This window comes from Ranitomeya imitator, chromosome 1, assembly GCF_032444005.1.
Source record: "Ranitomeya imitator isolate aRanImi1 chromosome 1, aRanImi1.pri, whole genome shotgun sequence".
Classification (NCBI taxonomy): domain Eukaryota; kingdom Metazoa; phylum Chordata; class Amphibia; order Anura; family Dendrobatidae; genus Ranitomeya; species Ranitomeya imitator.
The window spans coordinates 71,042,717-71,064,053 of record NC_091282.1 but is presented as its reverse complement, the minus strand read 5'-3'; the positions used below and the strand labels follow the sequence as shown (position 1 = coordinate 71,064,053).

Genomic DNA, 21,337 nt, shown 5'->3' with positions numbered 1-21,337 from the left:
GCTTGTGAACTTGACTTTAGTGCAAACAAAAAATGTGGATTATCGCAAAACCTTTGTGAAAGGAGAGAGGCCCCAAACAAACCTTTCCCCAAAACTCTAGACTAGAAAACTATAGCAAGGGGGGGGGGGGAGATTGTAGACCTTTACAGAAACTTATGGGGGAGCCCGGCTTCCACCCAGTGTCCAGTACATTCATAGGCCAGCCATAGGAAGGTTTTTGCTGGAGGACCATTGTTACCATCGTCTGCTCTATTCAAGTTACTGCATTGGACAGGGGAGACCACCCATCAATCTGTAGCTGAGATGCATTCAAAGGTAATATATGGGGGTGTGTTATGATTTAGCGCTGCATTGACTATCCTGTAGTCTTCAGAGCAGGCATCGCCCAGCATCCTTTGCTTGTTCAGGGCTTGCTTTAGACGTTTGCATTCGTCCTTTGTTAGGCAATGTATGGAAATAAGAGTGCTCGGGATCACGGGTGCTTGGTTATTGGAGGGGCCATAAATGGCGAACAAGATTGCTTACAGCTCTGGAGCATAACGCAGTGTGTAATTCGGGCACGGTGAAAAATAAGTAATCCAGTGTTTTCAATCTTAAGATTTGGTGGCATTGAGTCTCCAGCCCAGTAACTGGAATAGACCATGTGAATACCCAGAAGCCGTGTGACTGCTGGGTACAGTCTGTTGCCATACGGGGCCTCATTATTTCCTGTGGCTGATCTATTCGGGTATGACAAATATTCCTCTTACACCAGATATGAAGATAGAAATGTGTTTCCTACCTAACTGTTCTTCTATAAACCAGTTCTTCATGTACACAGCTGAGGAATTGTGCGATGGGACGGACCATCTCAGATTCTCACTCGTGAAGAAATGTTTTTGCATCATTGCTCGTCCTATAGGCGCAGTCAGATGACCATATAAATTTCACCGCATGCACGGACTGACCGGCGCGTCCATGATGCTCGCTCTCGCAGGAGCCTCAGAATACCACCAAATCCTCTCCGGTCTCAGTGCGGCATCCGGACACAGGACCTGGGTAGGTGCACTGCACACTGACTCAGTGCTCCGCTCACTAGCTGCACAAGTGCCCCACAGCTCTGCACGGAGGTTAACTGACAACATGTCTCTGCATAAACCCAGAAAATCTACAAAAACACAGTGTTCTTCACTTCTTGCACCTCCTGTCAGGCTGCGCTACCAAGCGGGCATACCGCTCCGCTCTGTAATGCTTGTGACCCTAAATGCGCTCAGGAGCCCCCCGCCGCAAACGAGCCCGCGGTAACCAGCCCCCCTGAGTGGGCTTTGTCACTTTCGCAATCTATGGCGGCTTTGACTAAAGCTATCGAGTCCCTCCAGGATCCAACCAGGAGCAGGGCAACTAATCCGCCTATTCAGGAATCTTCCCCTACGGCTGCGGAATTTTCAGCCTGCAGGGGCCGCTCTCATTCTAAGCACAAGTGGTCATCTAGGAAGCGCGTCCGTAGCTCGTCCCCCAGGCCCTCTGGTGCCTCTGCGTCCGTCAGCTTCGCTTCCCGCTCTCGCTCCCCAGGCACCTCTTCCGACCACGACTCTGATCCTGAGTCTGATGGGTCTCTAGATCTGGAGTCGCCAGGTTATCAGAGCACTATAGATAATCTCATCGAGGCCGTCAACCAGTCCCTTCAGGTTGATGAGGAACCGGCGACCTCCAGTACGGATAATTCGGTGTCTTTCAAAAAGACCAAACGTACTCACAGGGTGTTTGCCAATCACCCAGAGTTCCAGGATATAGTCCAGCGACATAGGGAACGTCCAGACAAACGGTTTCAGTACAGAAATCTCTAGAGTCCAAATATCCTTTTTCTCCTGATCTCTGCAAACAATGGACAGAATCCCCTCATGTGGATCCTCCTGTCTCACATTTGTCCTCTAAAACTGTCCTATCTGTGCCGGACGGATCTTCTGTCAAAGATCCCACAGATCGCCTAGTTGACAGTCTCGCCCGCTCAGCTTTCGAGTCTTCAGGCTCGGCACTCTTTCCCTCCTTTGCTGCTACCTGGGTAGCCAAAGCCGTTACTTTTTGGGCAGACTCTCTGCATAAGGCCTTACAGAACAGTGATCTTCCTCCTGACATAACGGAGCTAGCAAATCAAATTTCCCTGGCGGGAGATTACTTTGTAAACGCTTCCCTGGACGCGGCAAACTGCTCTGCACTTATGCCTTCAAACGCTGTAGCGATTAGGAGAGGCGCTATGCCTGAGGAACTGGCGAGCGGACTCTGTATCTAAAAAGTCCCTCACGTCTCTGCCATATCTCGGTGGCTGTCAAGTTTGTCCAGCTTTTCGGCAAATAATTTCAGACGCTACGGGGGGGAAAAGTACTTCCCTCCCCCAGCAGAGATTCAGGCAACCGTTCCGACGACAGCCGCAGACTCGTTTTCGGCCCTTTTGTGGGACTTATGCATGGCATTCCTCAGCCAGTTCCCCTGGTTCAGGGCGCCGGCAGAGAGAAAAGCCCTCAGGCTTCATACAGGCCCAACCATTCCTGGAGGGGCCGCTCCACACAGTCTAGGTCCAGGGGATCCAGACCCCAACCATCTTCTACCAAATGACTCGCAATCTCGTCCAGACAACACCAGCAAAGTAGGCGGACGCCTTCTTTTGTTTCGTCATGCCTGGCTCGCAGTCGTTCACGACGAGTGGGTCAGGGATCTCGTGTCCTCCGGTTACAAAATCGATTTTTTTCCTTTCCCCTTCCAACCCGGTTTTTTGCTTCCTGCCCTCCCGAAGCGGTAATGCGCGCTCGGGTTTTTTCCCAGACCATTCAGTCGCTCCGACAAGACGGAGTGATTGTCCCTGTTCCAGAGGATGAAAGGTTCTGCGGTTTTTATTCAAATCTGTTCATGGTTCCCAAAAAGGATGGAACAGTAAGGCCCATCCTGGACCTAAAGCTCTTGAACAGATTAGTCAAAGTCAGTTATTTCAGGATGGAATCTCTCCATTCCGTCATTGCCTCGATGGAACACTGTGAAATGAATTCTTAGCATCCATCGACATCCGGGATGCGTACCTCCACATCCCAATCTTCCTACCTCATCAAAGGTTTTTTCACTTCACCGTCGGAGAGGAACGTTTTCAGTTCACGGCCTTGCCTTTCGGACTCTCCACCGCCTCCAGATTTTCAACAAAGGTCATGGCTACGGTCATGGCCATTCTGCATTCTCGGGGTCTAGGTAGGGAAGCACGAATAGGTGAAAGGCCCACCTTTCCAAGCCTGCGAGGAGTGCGTCCGCATTTCCTTAGATACTCTTTCTTGGCAGGGCTGGTTGGTCAATTTAAAAAAGTCATCTCCTGTTCCAGCTCAACGGATCTCTTTCCTGGGCATGACCCTAGACACCTACCTAGGGTTGATGCTTCTTCCTCGGGACAAGGTCCTAGCTCTTCAACAGGGAGTCTGGAATCTTCTTCCGCCGTCCCCCTGTTCCATCCATTTCGGCATGAGGATTCTCGGGAAGATGGTGGCCGCAATGGAGGCGATTCCATTTGCGCAACTACACCTCCGTCCCCTCCAGCACGCTCTGCTGGATGCATGGGACGGGAGTCCATTTTCCCTCGACCGACTGTGTTCTCTCTCTCGGGTCAAGCAGACACTCCAATGGTGGATGCTCCGATCCTCTCTCCTCCAAGGGAGGAGGTCCTTCCTCCCAGTCCATTGGCTGGTAGTTACTACCGACGCCAGCCTCTTGGCTGGGGAGCGGTCTTTCGCCATCACAATGCGCAGGGAACCTGGACTCCTCACGAGTCTCATCTTCCCATCAATATCCTGGAGATACATGCGATTTGACTGTCCCTAAAGTGGTTCCATCATCTTCTAGCAGGCCTCACCATCCTTATCCAGTCGGAAAATGCCACGGCTGTGGCTTATATAAACCATCAGGGGGGCACCCGCAGCAGAGCTGCAATGTGCGAGGTAGAGCACATCCTTCGCTGGGCCGAAAACAACCACTCGGTTATATCGGGCGTTCACATTCCAGGAGTGGAGAATTGGGCCACGGATTTCATCAGCCTTGCCTAAGGAGAGTGGTCTCTCCATCAGGACATATTCCAACAGATTTGCCTTCGTTGGGGTACTCCGGACATAGACTTGATGGCTTCCTGGTTCAATGCCAAGGTACCTCAGTTTGTGGCCCGGTCCTGGGACCCCAGAGAGAACGTTCTTTCAGGGAGTCTCTCATGTGGTGCCTCCCTACAAAGCACCTCTAGAGACTTGGGACCTTAATCTGTTCCTTGGTGTCCTGCAGGAATTTCCCTTCGAGCCGTTGCAGGACATCCCTTTATCTCTTCTTTCATGGAAGGTGACCTTTCTCGTTGCTATTACCTCGATCAGACGAGTCTCGGAGTTGGCTGCTCTTTCCTGTCGGACGCCGTTCCTTATGTTCCACCGAGACAAGGTGGTCCTCAGACCGTCTCCTACTTTCCTCCCGAAGGTTGTGTCTTCCTTCCACCTCAATTAGGATATCGTACTTCCGTCTCTTTGCCCTTCTCCAATGCACCGCGTGGAGAAGGCTCTTCACTCCTTGGATCTTGTCAGAGCTCTCAGGAAGTACATGTCCAGGACGGCTTTTTTTCCTCAGACGGATGCTCTGTTCGTGCTCCCGGCAGGACACCGGAAGGGACTGGCCACTTCTAAGTCGACAATCGCCAGATGGATTCGGTCGACCATTCAAGAGGCATTACAATGTCCATACTCAGGCATCCTCAGATGCAAGCCTGGGTAGGCGTATTCTGCAGGCAGCGGTAGCGCACCTGTAGACAGCAGGTGCCATAAGTTTACACTGTTGGGTTGTTAATTCCCACCTAGAGACTGCTTTTGGACATCCCACGGTGCTGTGTCCCCCAATGTGGCGATGGAGAAATAGGGATTTTTGTGTACTCACCGTAAAATCCTTTTCTCCGAGCCACTCATTGGGGGACACAGCACCCACCCTTGTTTTTTGGCCTGTTGCCTATGAAGAGTGATTTAATGTCTTTGACATGTTGTTCCTACAGTTAAATCTTGTTAATCACCTGCTTTGCTACGAACTTGTATTATCCGGAGCCAGTGGGTTGTGTATACTGCAGAGGAGGAGTAATCCTTTCTGTATTTACTTAGTGTCAGCCTCCTAGTGGCAGCACCATACACCCACGGTCCTGTGTCCCCCAATGAGTGCCTCGGAGAAAAGGATTTTATGGTGAGTACACAAAAATCCCTATTTATCCTTTTAGTTTGGCAAGCACATCTGCTGGAAGTTTATTCCAAGCATGCACCACGCCTTCTGTAAGATTATATCCTGTTCTCCCCTATTTGACTCATTAAAGATTTTATGTACTTTTTTTAACCTATTTAAAGGCTTATTCCCAACATTAAGTTATCACCTGTCCAACATCGGGCTGATGGGATCGCCCTGCTATTACTGAGAATTGGACCCCTTCGCTCCGTTCATTACCTATGAATATAACCATGCAGAGCACATGTGTGACCACCGCCTTATTCCTATGGAGAATTTCTGAGCCCTGCACGTGGGTCAGACCCCCCTTCACCAATCAGCTAGTTATCTGGTGCATAAATGGTCACATTCAATGCTGGGAATAACCCTTTAAAGATTTTGATCACATTCCCTACACAAAATAGGTAAATTAATTTAGTACTGCTATCCAATTTTTGCTGAAACACATAGACATGCACATACTACCTCACCTCCCTACTTTTGGCCATTTGACCTGTTTTTAAAGGGTCTCTTTCAATAGAGAATGACTGGTCAAAGCAAGTTCAGGCGCTCGGTGCACCGAGGTGGGGGCCATATACTTCAATAAACCTCTCCACCTACTTGTTTTCCCTCTGTCTCTGCACCCCTCTTCTTTGATTTGACAGCTCAGGCTTCATAGAGCCAGAGAAGGGGCGGAGATGGATGGAAAACAAGTAGGTGGGAAGGTGCTCAGGTAAATGTTGCACCTGTACTTTGTTTGAAAAGTTACTGTGCTGACAGCCCCCCTGTATGTATAGAATCCCCCATAAAAGCGAATCACTGAGTAGGACCCTCTGAACTGCATATGTGGGAATGCAGGTCTTGGCACTATAAATCTATCTACACCTTTTATATCTTCTTTCTGTTGCTGCATTCCTGAGAATTTAGCGTTTTCAGTTTTATGCAGATGAGATACAAAGTGCTATGGGCATGGAAGAGCCGTCAGCAAGGTTGTTTCACCACTCAGTATCAGTCTCACCATCTGATGATTTCCTTGGTTGATGTCACACACAGTTGCTCTATCAATCAAGCTAAAGAGGCTGGTAATGTTCTGGAAAACAAGGACAGGAGGCATGGAAGTGCTCTGTCACACCCAAAGCATCTATCGGTTCATTTTGCATGAAACGCTTGATTTGTCGGGAATGCAGCAACAGATAAAAGATTTAAAGGTGTCTGTGGATGTTGCTTTTAAAGACCTGTGCTCCCATATATGTGGTTTGGGATTGGGGGATTGATCTTACTGACCGTTTCTATAAAGGGCCATAGGAGGTGGAGCATGACACGGGGATTCAAGTATTCCATTTGCTAAGGAGAAATAAGATGAATAATTGCCTCAAAAATATGGGGAATTGTGCTTTGTGGGATTTTTGTCCCATTTGTAAAAAATATAAAATGTGTATGAAGCTAGCCGTAATTTTTCTTCCTCTCAATTCAGACTTCAAATCACAGCCGGAGCCCTCACCCGTGCTGAGTCAGCTCGCACAGCGGCAGCAGCATCAAATCCAGCCAGTCACAGCGCCACCTCCTGGCCTGGAGACCTTCTCCTCACAGGCGAAACTGCGGGAGACGTCTCCGGTGGACACCTCCACCAACGTCAGCAAAATGATTCAGCTCCCCAACCTGTCCCTGGACTCCCAGGCAATGTCTGTCCAGCAGACCCAGCAGCAGAAACACCTAAAACCCCAGAAACGGAGGATACCACCCACCTCAAAGGTCAGCATCCTGCAGAGCGCACCACCTTATTCTGCAAGCTGCAGCTCATTGGTCAGTGCATAGTTTACAAATTTTCTTTCCATTTTTAGACACTTTTCATTTAAAAAAAAAAAAAGTTTCTCGTATTAGATAAATCGGTTTACCCAAGTCCAGTTTTCTAGGTTTCTCTGGTCTTAGCAGAGCACAATGATGATCGTTTCTCCAAGCACACGACTGAATTCTGTTTGTGAAGAGCAACAAGTCTGAGTGATCTGTAAGATTCCATTTTCTTATAGGATTATTCCATTGTATACAGTTTGTGGCCTTTGGCCTGGATGATGCACAACTGCAGCCACATGCCCACGTATACCCGCCTGCCCCCGGCTGGTGACCTCAATGTGGCAGTGTGAGTCATCTCCGTAGCCAATCACGTAGTTCAGCGGCTCTTTCACGCTATCTTGGCACGGTGATCAGCTACAGCAATGATGCGCACTGTCCCAGTGACGTCACCACTGCAGCCAAAACACCGAGATTCAAGTAGTAGCAGGGAGCCATTGCTGAACCCCGGCTGCGCGAGTGCCTACGGTGTTCATTGTTTTAGGTATGTTTAAGCATTTAGGGCCCAGTCTTCGGAAAGTGCAGAACCCCAGAGGTCCTCTAATCTAGTTTTAATGCAATACACACCGCGACTTCTGAAATCTCTTTAATAAGTGTCAAGGAGATTAACACTGCACAGTCAGGATGCCATCCTAAATGATTTTGCAACAGCTCTGGGGTCTCTCTGCTTTTTCCCCCCCTTTTCACACGTGCCAGCTTTACTCTATAACATGGTAAGTATTGTCTATTGGCGATAAGTCAGAACATTTTAGGAGGAGATCTCTCATAAGGAAAAGATCTTGAGGACTGAACTGCTTGGCTGTGGCTACACGTAGTGCTGACCCACTGTTGCCCTCAGGATTAATGCCTGCTATTTCCCCTCAGATTCCCTCATCTGCAGTCGAGATGCCAGGATCAGCCGACGTCACAGGATTAAATGTTCAGTTTGGAGCCCTGGAGTTCGGATCAGAGCCCTCTTTACCGGAGTTCGGCTCTAACACAAGTCCTGATATTGCAAGCCAGACACCAAACAACTTGTATTCAAAAAGTACAAGGTGAGGAACACGTCCACAGCTCCATCACATCTCATTGTGCTTTCCAATAATGCCAATGTTCACGCTTTATTTTTATTTATTTTTTATTATATCTTTACACAGTGAACTAGCACCCCTACTAATCATAAGAATTAAGACACCCATCAGGTGGTCTTGGTGAAATCCCCCTTTATTTATAATGAAGCTTCACTGATCTGATTTTTTGGCAGCATAAAATTCTTTTGAGTACTGATTTTACACTGTGGATCCACAGCAGCGCCTCTTCAAAATCCAAATGTGTTGCAAAATGGGTTTAAATATGCAAATATTCACTTTAGAGGGGGCGAGGTATGGGACTGTTAACACTATTTCTAGGATGTAGTAGTCCTAAAAGTCAGAGAATCTTACACAAGCTTTGCCACTTGACTTGGGCTAAAAAGCCAACCCAGGCACTCCATTTGCAGACAAATGTTTTGGGGTGTTTTCCCCTCATCAGTGCAAAGCAGGATGTCTGATTTGGCTAGGTGAGGGTCCTCTGACTTGGGCTAAAAGGAGAAACTTTCCCCAAAGTCATGTGGTCAGGCTCGTTAACCCCTATCTGACCTCGGACGGGATAGTACGTCCGAGGTCAGAACCCCTGCTTTGATGTGGATCAATCACAAAAAATGGAGACGCTACGGGTATCGGAAAATGACACAATTACTCTGTCGCCTAATTGGGGGACACAGGACCATGGGTGTTATGCTGCTGTCCACTATGAGGCGACACTATGCATAATCTGAAAAAGATTAACCGTGGCTCCTCTGCAGTATACACCCCTGGACGGCGTCAGCCTTCTCCAGTTTTTGCTTAGTGTCGCATAGGAGGCACACCTAAGATTTTTTACTCCGTTTTTTTCCGACGGATTACAGATGAAGAAAAGTGGGTCTCCTGTGAGACTCCCGGCATTGCTCCTTCCTCGGCCCCCTATTACGGGGTGCCCGGTTGAAGTCGAGATGGCTACTCCCTATGTCGCTCCTTCCCCAGTCCCTCGGGTGCTGGTTCGAAGTAGATAACCCCCCGCCCCCCCCCCTCCTTCCCCAATTCCTTTCGGTTTCTGGGTTGAGGTCGAGGCGAGGATAAAGCCCCCTGAAGGTCATACACACCCTCCCTAATCCCTCTCTGGGGGCATTAGGTTGAGACGCCTCAGGTAGCACAGGCAGCACTCTACAGCTCCCAGTAATGGGCCAGCACACTGCACCTGCATCCAGGGACCCCAGCCCAGCTACGGGCTCCTGTCGGGGCCGGGGGGTGTGCAGGCAGGCATGGCAGACAGACACAGGGCTCCCTGTACCCCTGTCTCTGCGGCAGCATCAGCTCTATACTGCCTCAGGGAGACCCCTCACAGGGCCCCCCTTCCGCTTATAGCCCCACCGCTATCCTGCCTTTAAATCCAGGGGGGTCTGGTTCAGATCCGCCCCCCTCCTGGACTTCCGCGCCGGCCTGGAGGCTTTCTGGGCATCAGGCATCTAATTTAGGCCATGGCTTCGGCCTAGCTGAAGCTGCCGCCTCCTCTCCGCCCACCGACCCGCCCCCCGGATGACAAATATGACACTCTACAGTGTCACAGAGGGGGTGGATCGAGACAGAAAGGGCACGCTTTTACACAGCTTTGCCGCCTTTTTTCCTCAGCTCTCCGCCCCAATCTCCCCCTGCCTCTTCTCCTAGGCTGCCATTTCTACTGCAGCAAGGATTAACCCTGCATCTCCCAGTCAGCAGGACCGGGCCAGCCAGTTAACGGGCGGCACAGGACTGTGGTTCTTCGGCGCTGGACCTAGGGGCAAACTGGTGGGGTAAGATCACAGCTGGGTTGTTTTACTTGGCTGTGAATCCATATTCCCTATAAGGCTCTTGTATAGGTTCCTCTGCATAGCTACCCCTGTAAGGTGCTCTGCATATCCAGCCCTTTTGCACTCTGTGCACTATGCCGGGCTCAAGGTCCAAGAGAACCAGGCAGGACTGCTATTATGCATTCTGCACAGCCTGCGGGACCGTTCTCCCCAGTGGCAGCACGTACCCGCACTGCCAGGCTGCACTCAGACTACTGTGTCAGAGCCCCAAGAAGCCCCTGCCAATGCTTGTGTCTAATGCCACGCCGGAATGGGTCACTCAGATGTCGCAATCTATGATGCAGTCTATAGATAACCTAACCTCCACATTGCTTCAGGCTCTGCAGAGTCATGCCTCGGCTATGACCGCTACCCAGCAAAGGGAGAGCTGGACTCAGGGACAGGACGACCCTGGCACATCCACGTCTAGGTCAGGACGCAAGCGGACCCACAGGTCACGTTCATCTGCGTCATCCCATAGCACACGGTCATCCCCTTCTAGGAAAAGACACCGTAGTTCCAGGTCATCTAGACCGTCCCCTTCCAGGGTCAGACAATGCAGATCTCCACAATCCCCGACCAGAGAAGGCTTCCTCCCCAGCTCACTCAGCAGGGGATGCCTCAGTGATACACTGGATTCGGAAGGCATCTGTGACTCAGAAAAGGAAACGGAGGGGTCCCTGATCCCAATCCCTCCTGGCAATACAGCGCTAGTTGAGGACTTAATCTCTTTCATCCATCGGGTGCTGGACATTTCTGGTCCGCCACCAGAGGTCCCAGTACACAAGATTTCCTTTGAAGGACCTCTGAAGCCGCCTAAGGTTTTCTCTAACCACCCAGAGTTTAAGGCGATCCTTAAAAAGCAGCTCTCACAGCCTGAGAAAAAATTTGCTAATCGCAAATATCTGGAGGCGAGGTACCCCTTCCCACAGAAGGATACCAAGGAATGGACAGACCCACCTGAAGTGGACCCCCCAGTCTCTAGACTAGTAGCACAGACCCTCCTTTCACTGCCAGATAGCTCAACCCTCAGGGATGCAGCAGACCGGCAGGTAGAACGCATGGCTCGTTCAATTTTCGAGGCTGCAGGGGCATCCCTGGCTCCTGCGTTCGCTTCAGTTTGGGCTGCCAAGGCCATTCTGGCCTGGGCCACAAATATACAAGCTGGCCTCCAAGCATCCGCTCCTGAGCTGTCGGAGCAAGCGGTTCAAATAGCAGTTGTAGCAGATTACATGCTTCATGCAGCTCTGGTTTCAGCAAGGGGTGTAGCGGGGATAGCATCAAACGCCATCACAATTCGGTGTATCCTCTGGCTGCGGGAATGGAAAGTGGATGCAACCTCAAAGTCTATCACGCACCTCCCCTACCTCAGTGGGCGACTTTTCGGTGAACAGTTGGACACTATGATATCCAACGCCACTGGGGGTAAGAGTACCTCTCTTTCCCATCTGAAACCTAAACGCACTTACAAGAAGCGTAACCAAACTCGATTCCGATCCTTTCGGAATTCTTCGGGCTGGTCCGTCTCGAGTACAGCACAAAATCATAACCGTTCCCCATGCAGGGACATCTCACGTTCGACGCAAAGGTCGGACAAGACCTGGCAGTCAAAAGTAGCCCAGTCTAAGCCCAGAGGAGGAAAATCTCAGACTTTCTCCTGATCGTGTCTCACAGACTCTGGAAGACACCACACCCGTCGGCGGCCGACTTTTGCTCTTTCATCAAGTCTGGCTGCCTATTACAGAAGACAGGTGGGTCAGGGAACTAGTGTCTTCCGGATACAAGATAGAGTTCACCTCCAACCCACCGGACCGATTCTTCCTTTCTGTCCCCCCAAAACCACCGGCCAAGGCTCGTGCCTTCCAACAAGTGGTCTCCTCGCTTTTTCAGGCAGGAGTCATAGTACCGGTCCCCACGGCCGAGCGCTTCCGAGGGTTCTACTCCAATCTATTCGTAGTCCCCAAGAAAGGAGGCAGTGTGCGGCCCATATTGAACCTAAAACAACTCAACAAATATGTACGGGTCCGTCACTTTCGCATGGAGTCTCTTCGGTCCATCATTGCGTCCATGGAGAAGGGAGAATATCTTGCCTCCATAGACATACAAGACGCATACCTGCATATACCGATTGCACCTGCCCATCAGAGGTCCACTACCAGTTCGTGGCTCTCCCGTTCGGACTCGCCACGGCTCCCAGAGTGTTTACTAAAGTCATGGCAGCCACCATGGACGTCCTGCAATCCAGAGGCATAGTAGTCGTTCCATACTTGGACGATCTACTCATCAAGGCTCCCACCTTCAAGGACTGCGAGCTCAGCGTCTCAATTACAATCGACATTCTGAGTCGCATGGGCTGCTTAGTCAACCTACAAAAGTCATCGCCAACCCCGAGTCAGTCTCTTACCTTCCTGGGAATGCTATTCAACACCTCCAGGGGTCTAGTGCTCCTTCCCAAGGACAAGGCACTGGCTCTCCGCCTAGGAGTTCACACCCTCCTCCGCAAACCCCCTCGATCTCTCCGGTTTGCCTTGAGAGTCCTCTGCAGGATGGGAGCAGCAATAGAAGCTGTCCCATTTGCCCAGTTTCGCCTCAGGCCTCTCCAACTAGCTACCCCAAGTCCTGGGACAAGAACCCTTTCTCTCTCGACAGGGAGTTCCGGCTAACGTCGTCATCCAGGAGGTCCCTGCACTGGTGGCTCAAGCCAACCTCGCTAGCAAAGGGGAAATCCTTTCTCACAGGTCAATGGAAGGTTCTGACCACCGATGTGAGCCTGATGGGTTTGGGGTGCAGTGCACCTACACCACAGGGCAAGGGTCATTCACGACGAATGGGTCCGCGACCTAGTGTCCTCCGGATACAAGATAGAATTCTCCCCTCTTCCACCAAATCACTTTTTCCTGTCTTCTTCACTTCAGAGTTCTTCCAGGCCATAAGCTCTCTAAAAGAAGACGGGGTTATTATCCCGGTCCCTCAAAGCGAAAGGTTTCAAGGTTTTTATTCAAACCTGTTCATTGTTCAAAAGAAGGACGGTACAGTACGGCCCATATTGGACCTAAAACTGCTGAACAAGTTCGTCAGGGTACGGCGGTTCCGAATGGAATCGTTTCGTTCTGTCATCGCCTCCATGGAAAAAGGCGAGTTCCTGGCGTCTATAGACATCCAGGACGCGTACCTCCACATTCCAATTTTCCCTTCTCACCAGAGGTTCCTTTGCTTCGCAGTTCAGGAACAACACTTCCAATTCGTTGCTTTGCCCTTCGGCCTAGCCACCGCCCCCCAGGGTATTCACCAAGGTCATGGTGGCCGCCGTGGCCCTCCTTCACACCCGAGGCGTGGTGGTGCTACCGTATCTAGACGATATCCTCATCAAAGGCCCCTCTTTCCGTGCCTGCAACGAGGCTGTGAACATCACAATAGATTCTCTTTCTCGCCTGGGTTGAAAGATAGACTTCAAAAAATCTTCGCCAGTACCGGCTCAGTGAATTTCCTTTCAAGGAATGATACTGGACTCATCCCAGGGGTTGGTGCTTCTTCCCCCGGAAAAGATCTCAGCCTTACAGCGGGAAGCTCAGAAGCTCTCTCAATCTCGCACTCACTCTCTGTGTTTCAGTATGAGAGTCCTCGGCAGGATGGTAGCAGCCTTGGAGGTGGTTCCATTTGCCCAATTACACCTCCGTCCCTTACAGCATTCCCTCGTGGCTGTTTGGGACTGGAACCCGTTCTCCCTCGACCGTCGGTTCTTCCTTGACCGTCGGTTCTTCCTTCCCCACCGAGTCAGACAGTCTCTCAGGTGGTGGACATTAAAGTCCTCCCTGAATCAAGGGAAGTCTTTTCTTCCAGTACATTGGCTAGTTGTGACAACAGATGCCAGTCTTCTAGGCTGGGGAGCGGTGTTCTTACATCACACTGCTCAGGGCCGCTGGTCACTTCAGGAATCACGCCTTCCGATCAACATCTGGGAAATTCGGGCAATCGGGTTAGTTCTTCTCCAATTCCATCACTTCCTGGCGGGTCGTCCCATCAGGATTCAGTCCGACAATGCCACTGCAGTGGCATACATCAACCGACAATGGGGAACCCGCAGCATGGCAGCCATGAACGAGGTAGGCTACATTCTCTGTTGGGCCGAGGAAAACCGCTCAATGATTTCTGCGGTTCACATCCCGGGAGTGGACAATTGGGAGGCAGATTTCCTCAGTCGTCAAGGCCTCGACTCCGGGGAGTGGTCTCTCCATCTGGAGATCTTCCACCAGATCTGCTGTTGTTGGGGAACTCCGGAAGTGGATCTGATGGCCTCACGGCTAAATTCCAAGGTTCCCGACTTCATAGCTCGGTCCCACGATCCAGCAGCAATCGGGGCAGATGCACTCATACTCCCGTGGCATCATTTTCGGCTTCCGTACATATTTCACCCGGTCCCCTTACTGCCGAGAGTCATCAAGAAGATCAGAGCGGATGGAGTACCAGTAATCCTGATTGCGCCAGATTGGCCGCGTCGGGCGTGGTACGCGGAACTAGTTCAACTAGTTGCCGATGTTCCCTGGCGATTACCGAATCTTGCAGACCTTCTATCACAGGGCCCCATTTACCACCAGAACTCCGAGGCCCTGTGTTTGACGGCATGGCCGTTGAGTCCTGGGTTCTAACCCAGGCAGGTTTCTCTCCGGAAGTCATCTCTACCATGATCAGCGCTAGAAAACCTACGTCTATGCGCATTTATCATCGCACTTGGAAAACCTTCTTTTCTTGGTGCAACCACCGGGGACGTTCTCCTCTTGAATTTTCCATTCCTTCCATCCTCAAATTTTTACAAACTGGTTTGGACTTGGGTCTCACCCTTAGTTCTCTCAAGGGGCAGATTTCAGCCCTGTTCGTTCTGTTCCAACGCAGGATTGCCAACAGATTACAAGTGAAGACGTTCATTCAGGGAGTCTCCCATAGGGTGCCGCCCTATAAGATGCCGTTGGAACCATGGGAACTTAATCTGGTCCTCGGAGTCTTGCAAGAAGCTCCTTTTGAATTTCTGCAGGAGGTTTCCCTGTCCTTTCTTTCATGGAAGGTTGCCTTCTTGGTTGCGGTCACGTCCATTAGACGAGTCTCTGAGCTGGCGGCTCTGTCTTGTCAAGTTCCGTTCCTGAATTTTCATCAGGATAAGGTGGTTTTGAGAACATCCCCGTCCTTTTTGCCACAAGTTGTCTCATCCTTTCATCTCAATCAGGAGATTGTCTTACCCTCTCTCTGTCCGGCACCAGTACATCGCATCGAGAAGGCCCTCCACACACTGGATTTAGTGAGAGCTCTCAAGAGATATGTCTCGCGGAGGGCGTCCTTCCGCAGGTCGGATGCCCTGTTTGTGTGCTCAGAAGGGCCAAGGAACGGGTTTCCCGCTTCCAATGCGACACTAGCAAAATGGACTCGTTCAGCTATTCAGGAGTCCTACCGAGTCAGAGGTCATCCTGTCCCAGCAGGGATTAAGGCTCATTCCACTCGGTCACTGGGTGCGTCTTGGGCCATCCGGCACCAAGCTTCGGCAGCACAAGTTTGCAGAGCTGCGACCCGGTCCAGTCTGCATACGTTTACAAAACATTACCATATTCATTCTCAGGCTTTGGCAGATGCGACCGTCAGCAGACGAATTTTGCAGGCGGCTGTGCCGCATCTGTAACCTGTGGGTACAAGGAGCAATTACAGTTGATTGTTCCCCACCCAGGGACTGCTTTAGGATGTCCCTTGGTCCTGTGTCCCCCAATGAGGCATAGGAGAAACAGGGATTTTTGTGTACTCACCGTAAAATCCTTTTCTCCGAGCCAATCATTGGGGGACACAGCACCCACCCTGTTAGCCTAACGGCTTTGGTTTTCTGTGTTGGCTTGGTTTTGACATAGTTCATCCTGGTTAAATGTTAAGCTCCTACTGCTTTGTTACCGAACTGGTTCACTTGTAGCCAGCAGGAGGGTGTATACTGCAGGGGAGGAGCTATTCTTTCTGTATTACTTAGTGTCCTCTTAGTGGCAGCAGCATAACACCCATGGTCCTGTGTCCCCCAATGATTGGTTTGGAGAAAAGGATTTTATGGTGAGTACACACAAATCCCTGTTTCGCAAGTGTTATCTTTCTCGTTCTAGTGACTCCCTGAATACCTCTCTGCCAATATCCAGTACTGTGCAGGAGCCCAGCTACACGTCTCCAGTAATCGCCACGTCCAGCCACAGCAGCTCCACGCAGAGCCCCAGTCCGGTCACCATCTCCTCTTCCTCCTCCTCCTCTTACGACCAGACGTCTGTGCACAACAGAATAGGATACCAAAGCTCCATGTCGGCCTCTGAGGTGGTACCTGTCACTGTAAGCTCCTAATTTATGCTTCAATTTACAATTTCAGAGCAAATTTCTGATGAACGCCAAAAAGCTTGAAGCAAAAAAAAAGGGCAATTTTTTTTTGTTGCCACTCATTGTCCTTGAACCAAGGCTTAGATAAATATCTGACACTTCAGTGTTCCCCATCACCTTCCCTTGTATGGGTCCTATTTTGATAGATTGTGCTTGAGTATGGGATTATAATGACAGATAAAGGGTTTATACCAAAATTGAAAGTTACACCCTATTCCCTGGATAAGAGGTTACTCCCTGATTATTTGGAGGACCCCCACCAATCCTGAGAGCAGGGTTCTATAGGCAGAGGTCAATCATGCGCACCACTGTTCATTCTGAATTGGAGTGCTGAAGAAACGCGCTGCGCTCTTCACGACTGTGGAATGAATGGACTGGAGGAGCGCATGCTCGACCTGCAGAAGGCAGACGTGGCTCTTCATAGACCGGTGATCTGCATATTGCAGCGTTCAGGATGTTAACCCCCATCTTGGGGAGGATAGTCTAAGAGCTGGAGCTGGAAGCTGGTGCTTCAACAATCATTTAGGTGGGGGACTGAGTAGATGAAGAATAGTTATTTTACGATTTAACTTGTGAAAAGCCGGCAAGGAGCCATATGGCATCTACCAGTTCCTCTCCCCTGGACTGACAGGTCTCTCCATATGTGTGCATTTAGGGGAGCAAGGTGTAGCACGTTTCCCAGGCGGCTTTTAAAATGGTTTTCTCTGAATTTTCAGAATAAAAACCGCACAGCTGCAATAACGCAACCAGTGTCTGGCTACTGGACCTTTTGTCAGGTTCCTTTTCATTCCCTCATAACCCAGTTAGGCTGTTTCCCTTCTCTGTCACCCAGCACGCACATTTCTCCCCCTACATGCATCGATCACACACAGTCTCTGGATCTTGTTGCTGGTCGTTGTGCTGAGATCTTATATTTTTTTTTCTCTCATTCTAGAACGGCCACAATGGGATTCGGGCACAAGTGTCTTTGAACAGTAAGTACCAGAGTTTTATTTCCTCCTGATACATGCACCATTTATATAACTGCAGTCTTCCTTGTGGGTGCTGGCTCTCCCCAGAGATGTGTAACAAGACAATGATGCTTGCAAGCACACGTCCTAATTATTGTGCGGACAGAAACTTACTGAGTCTTGTGGCCATCCCGACTGACACGATCGCCTCCTAATCCCCAGCAAGCCATCTTTCTGTTAAAATAGTCTTCAGCCTGCAGCTGGCACATATCTTTAGAGATGCTGCCAAGTTCTTAATGTCTTAATTTTTTTTTAACCCCGGGTACTCTGTCCAGGCCCCAGAATTGAGACTGTTATATGCAGAGACCTCTTAAGAAATGCACCTTTTATGTAGAAACTGAGAATCTGTTCTAAATCATTTGCTTTCCGGTGTTACATTTTCTGCACTGTGTGTTCTCCTGAGTTCTCATAGTTTAGAGTTTGACATTTCCTTTCTGGCTCGTCTGTGTTGAGATGTCCCTTGAGTCTCTGGTGACCTTAGGGCTTACCTAGGCCGACGTGAAGAATAGGTGACTCGCCCGACCTGGGAGCCTTGTGTGAGGTCCACCGGTCTCCTCTTCCACATTATGGCCATATCAGGTTCCTGGTTGAGCTGTTATTTCATGTGTTCACTTCACCGCACCATCATTTCAGCTACGACTTTTTCTACTTTCCAAGTGGTTACAGGGAAGCAAACCGCCAAAGAGTTTGCAGTAGGTATTACCAGCCCGGATTATGATGGCACTTGTTCTGCAATAGATTTTAGTGGTCGTGCAAAACTCCCGAGTAGTAATCTCCGCTCCCTGGGACGCATTGCTATTAGTGGTTGGTTTCTTACCCCACCTCCCGTTGACCATCACTCAGGAATCATTACTGAGAAATGAAGTCATGAAATGCTATAGGTAATGGTAATTGGGTCCCTTAATGCCAGAATTTAAAAAAAAAAAAAAAAAAAAAAAGTATTTTACTTAGGCACAGCGGTAATCTGCATGTTTGGATGTCTAACTGGAAGAGTGGCTGCAGGCAGAAAATCTAGCTGAATTCTCCCTCTGCGGCTGCACATTCTGCGGTGCAGGGGTAATGACCACAGCTCACTAATCGCTGCCCCGATGCCTGGAAGCGATCTGCCCGAGGGAGAATAACATTTCATTCTCTCCCTTTACCGCACTTCCAGTTAGACAACTGAACAGGTCTAAAAACAGTTATCACTTTCTTCAGGTAAGTAGCAATTTTTGTTTTCCTGTCCAGTTCCTTTTTAAAGGGGGTCTTCCTGTTTTCTTTACGATATTGAATTAGGGAACCGTCCAGATATAAAAAACAATAAAACTACTATACTTGCCCCAGAAATCCGCTTTAGCGCTACTGGTCCGACGTTCTCTGTCAGACTGCAAATGGAGAGGTGATGGCCACCGTCACCTGAAGGCTGCGGCCACTGATTGGCTGCAGAATCCGAGTACTCTCTGTCCCAATGGCGCGGCTTCCCAGGGCGAGTGTAACAAACTGTTTTTTTTAACTGGATGGCGCCTGTATGTAAATGTAAGATTTCCCATATGTCTGGGAGCCATTGTCTGGCTAAATAGAGCAATAATTCTGTGTGTCCTCTTGTTACAGCAACTTCTTCTGTACCATCCTTGAAGTCTGAGAACTCGCAGAGCCTGTCTTCTGTAGTGTCTCTGTCCAGTCCGGCCTCCACCGCCTCCTCTCTCCTTCCAGCAGTGTCTCAGCAGCACACGTCGGCTGTGTCGCTCTCCAGCTTACCGCAGCCCAGCGACCTCTCAAGTAGCTCTCTATCCCAACTCAACAGGTATAAACCCAAAAAGCTTGTCCGGCAGTAAGCTCAGCAGACAGTGATGGTAACCAAGCACACATCTGACCTTGCATTTGGAGATCTTTATGACTGAGTCTTGCACAAACTGTTGGCAATGTTTTTCACTGCTAGTTTGTCATTGTAACACCATGTCTATAATTCTTTCTGTAGCACTTTGTCCGGGCACCAGAACAGCCTTCCTGCAGCGTCTGTATTGTCCACGGCCGTTTCCCACACAGTAAGATCTCTCATTTGTGATGACTTAGCTGTGTAATTATTCCAGGAATCTAAACTTGTTACACTTTTATAGCATACGAGTGTGGAGAACTCCGTGTCGCTCCAGCCCAGCACAACGTTCTCTACGGCCCCCACGTCTGCGACGAGCACCACCTCTTCTGTAGTCAGCCTGGCCAGCAGTATGAACACTACGAACAGCTTGGGCCTGAGCGTTCCCAGTGTCAGTGTGCCAGCGGCCGCTGCCAACAACAGAACTGCTCCACTTGTCTCTTCAGGTAAGAGGCTGTGGCCGTGTACAATGGTGTGCACCCCACCTGCCGTGTACAATGGTGTGCACCCCACCTGCCGTGTACAATGGTGTGCTCCCCACCTGCAGTGTACAATGGTGTGCACCCCACCTGCCGTGTACAATGGTGTGCTCCCCACCTGCCGTGTACAATGGTGTGCACCCCACCTGCAGTGTACAATGGTGTGCACCCCACCTGCCGTGTACAATAGTGGGCACCCCACCTGCCGTGTACAATGGTGTGCACCCCCTGCCGTGTACAATGGTGTGCTCCCCACCTGCCGTGTACAATGGTGTGCACCCCACCTGCAGTGTACAATGGTGGGCACCCCACCTGCCGTGTACAATAGTGGGCACCCCACCTGCCGTGTACAATGGTGGGCACCCCACCTGCCGTGTACAATGGTGGGCACCCCACCTGCCACGACAATGTTGCTTTGCTATATATTATTATTATTATTATTTGTTAAAGCGCCATTTATTCCATGGCGCTTTACATGTAAGGAGGGGTATACATAATAAAAACAAGTACAATAATCTTAAACAATACAAGTCATAACTGGTACAGGAGGAGAGAGGACCCTGCCCGCGAGGGCTCACAATCTACAAGGGATGGGTGAGAATACAGTAGGCGAGGGTAGAGCTGGTCGTGCAGCGGTTTGGTCGATCGGTGGTTACTGCAAGTTGTTGGCTTGTCGGAAGAGGTGGGTCTTCAGGTTCTTTTTGAAGGTTTCGATGGTAGGCGAGAGTCTGATGTGTTGTGGTAGAGGGTTCCAGAGTAGGGGTGATACGCGAGAGAAATCTTGTATACGATTGTGGGAAGAGGAGATAAGAGGGGAGTAGAGTAGGAGATCTTGTGAGGATCGGAGGTTGCGGGTAGGTAAGTACCGGGAGACGAGGTCACAGATGTATGAAGGAGACAGGTTGTGGATGGCTTTGTACGTCATGGTTAGGGTTTTGTAGTGGAGTCTCTGGGCAATGGGGAGCCAGTGAAGGGATTGACAGAGGGGAGAGGCCGGGGAATAGCGGGGGACAGGTGGATTAGTCGGGCAGCAGAGTTTAGAATAGATTGGAGGGGTGCGAGAGTGTTAGAGGGGAGGCCACAGAGCAGGAGGTTGCAGTAGTCAAGGCGGGAGATGATGAGGGCATGGACTAGGGTTTTTGCAGATTCATGGTTGAGGAATGAACGGATTCGTGAAATATTTTTGAGTTGAAAGCGGCAGGAAGTGGAAAGGGCTTGGATATGTGGTTTGAAGGAGAGATCAGCATCAAGGATTACCCCGAGGCAGCGAGCTTGTGGGACTGGGGAGAGTGGGCAGCCATTTACTGTAATGGATAGGTTCGTTGGGGGGGGTCGCGTGAGATGGGGAAAAGATGATGAATTCTGTTTTGTCCATGTTAAGTTTCAGAAATCTAGCGGAGAAGAAGGATGAAATAGTGGACAGACATTGAGGGATTCTGGTTAGAAGGGAGGTGATATCTGGTCCAGAGATGTAGATTTGTGTGTCGTCAGCATAGAGGTGATACTGAAAGCCATGAGATTCTATGAGCTGTCCCAGGCCAAAGGTGTAAATGGAGAAGAGCAGGGGCCCTAGGACTGAACCTTGTGGGACTCCGACAGATAGGGGGCGAGGTGAGGAAGTGGTGTGTGAGTGGGAGACGCTGAATGTCCGGTC

At 50.2% G+C, this 21,337-nt stretch overlaps 1 protein-coding gene and 1 non-coding gene across 20 annotated transcripts in view; both read left to right on the top strand.

The window, feature by feature from the left end:
• The window catches only part of UBAP2 (ubiquitin associated protein 2), an 81,186-nt gene that overhangs the window by 40,802 nt on the left and 19,047 nt on the right, over nucleotides 1-21,337 (top strand). For 15 of the 19 annotated variants that reach the window (XM_069747675.1, XM_069747684.1, XM_069747657.1 and 12 more), the window contains 7 exons: nucleotides 6,701-6,978; nucleotides 7,939-8,108; nucleotides 16,081-16,297; nucleotides 17,277-17,316; nucleotides 18,943-19,135; nucleotides 19,310-19,376; nucleotides 19,449-19,650. In XM_069747675.1, the coding sequence (XP_069603776.1) occupies nucleotides 6,701-6,978; nucleotides 7,939-8,108; nucleotides 16,081-16,297; nucleotides 17,277-17,316; nucleotides 18,943-19,135; nucleotides 19,310-19,376; nucleotides 19,449-19,650 (1,167 nt within the window). The remainder of the gene's footprint in view (nucleotides 1-6,700; nucleotides 6,979-7,938; nucleotides 8,109-16,080; nucleotides 16,298-17,276; nucleotides 17,317-18,942; nucleotides 19,136-19,309; nucleotides 19,377-19,448; nucleotides 19,651-21,337) is intronic. The other 4 variants (XM_069747713.1, XM_069747732.1, XM_069747722.1 and 1 more) reach the window with 1 other exon arrangement.
• On the top strand, nucleotides 7,153-7,235 carry LOC138660531 (small nucleolar RNA SNORD121A). The gene has a single exon (XR_011317918.1). It is a non-coding gene; the product is annotated as a small nucleolar RNA SNORD121A (small nucleolar RNA).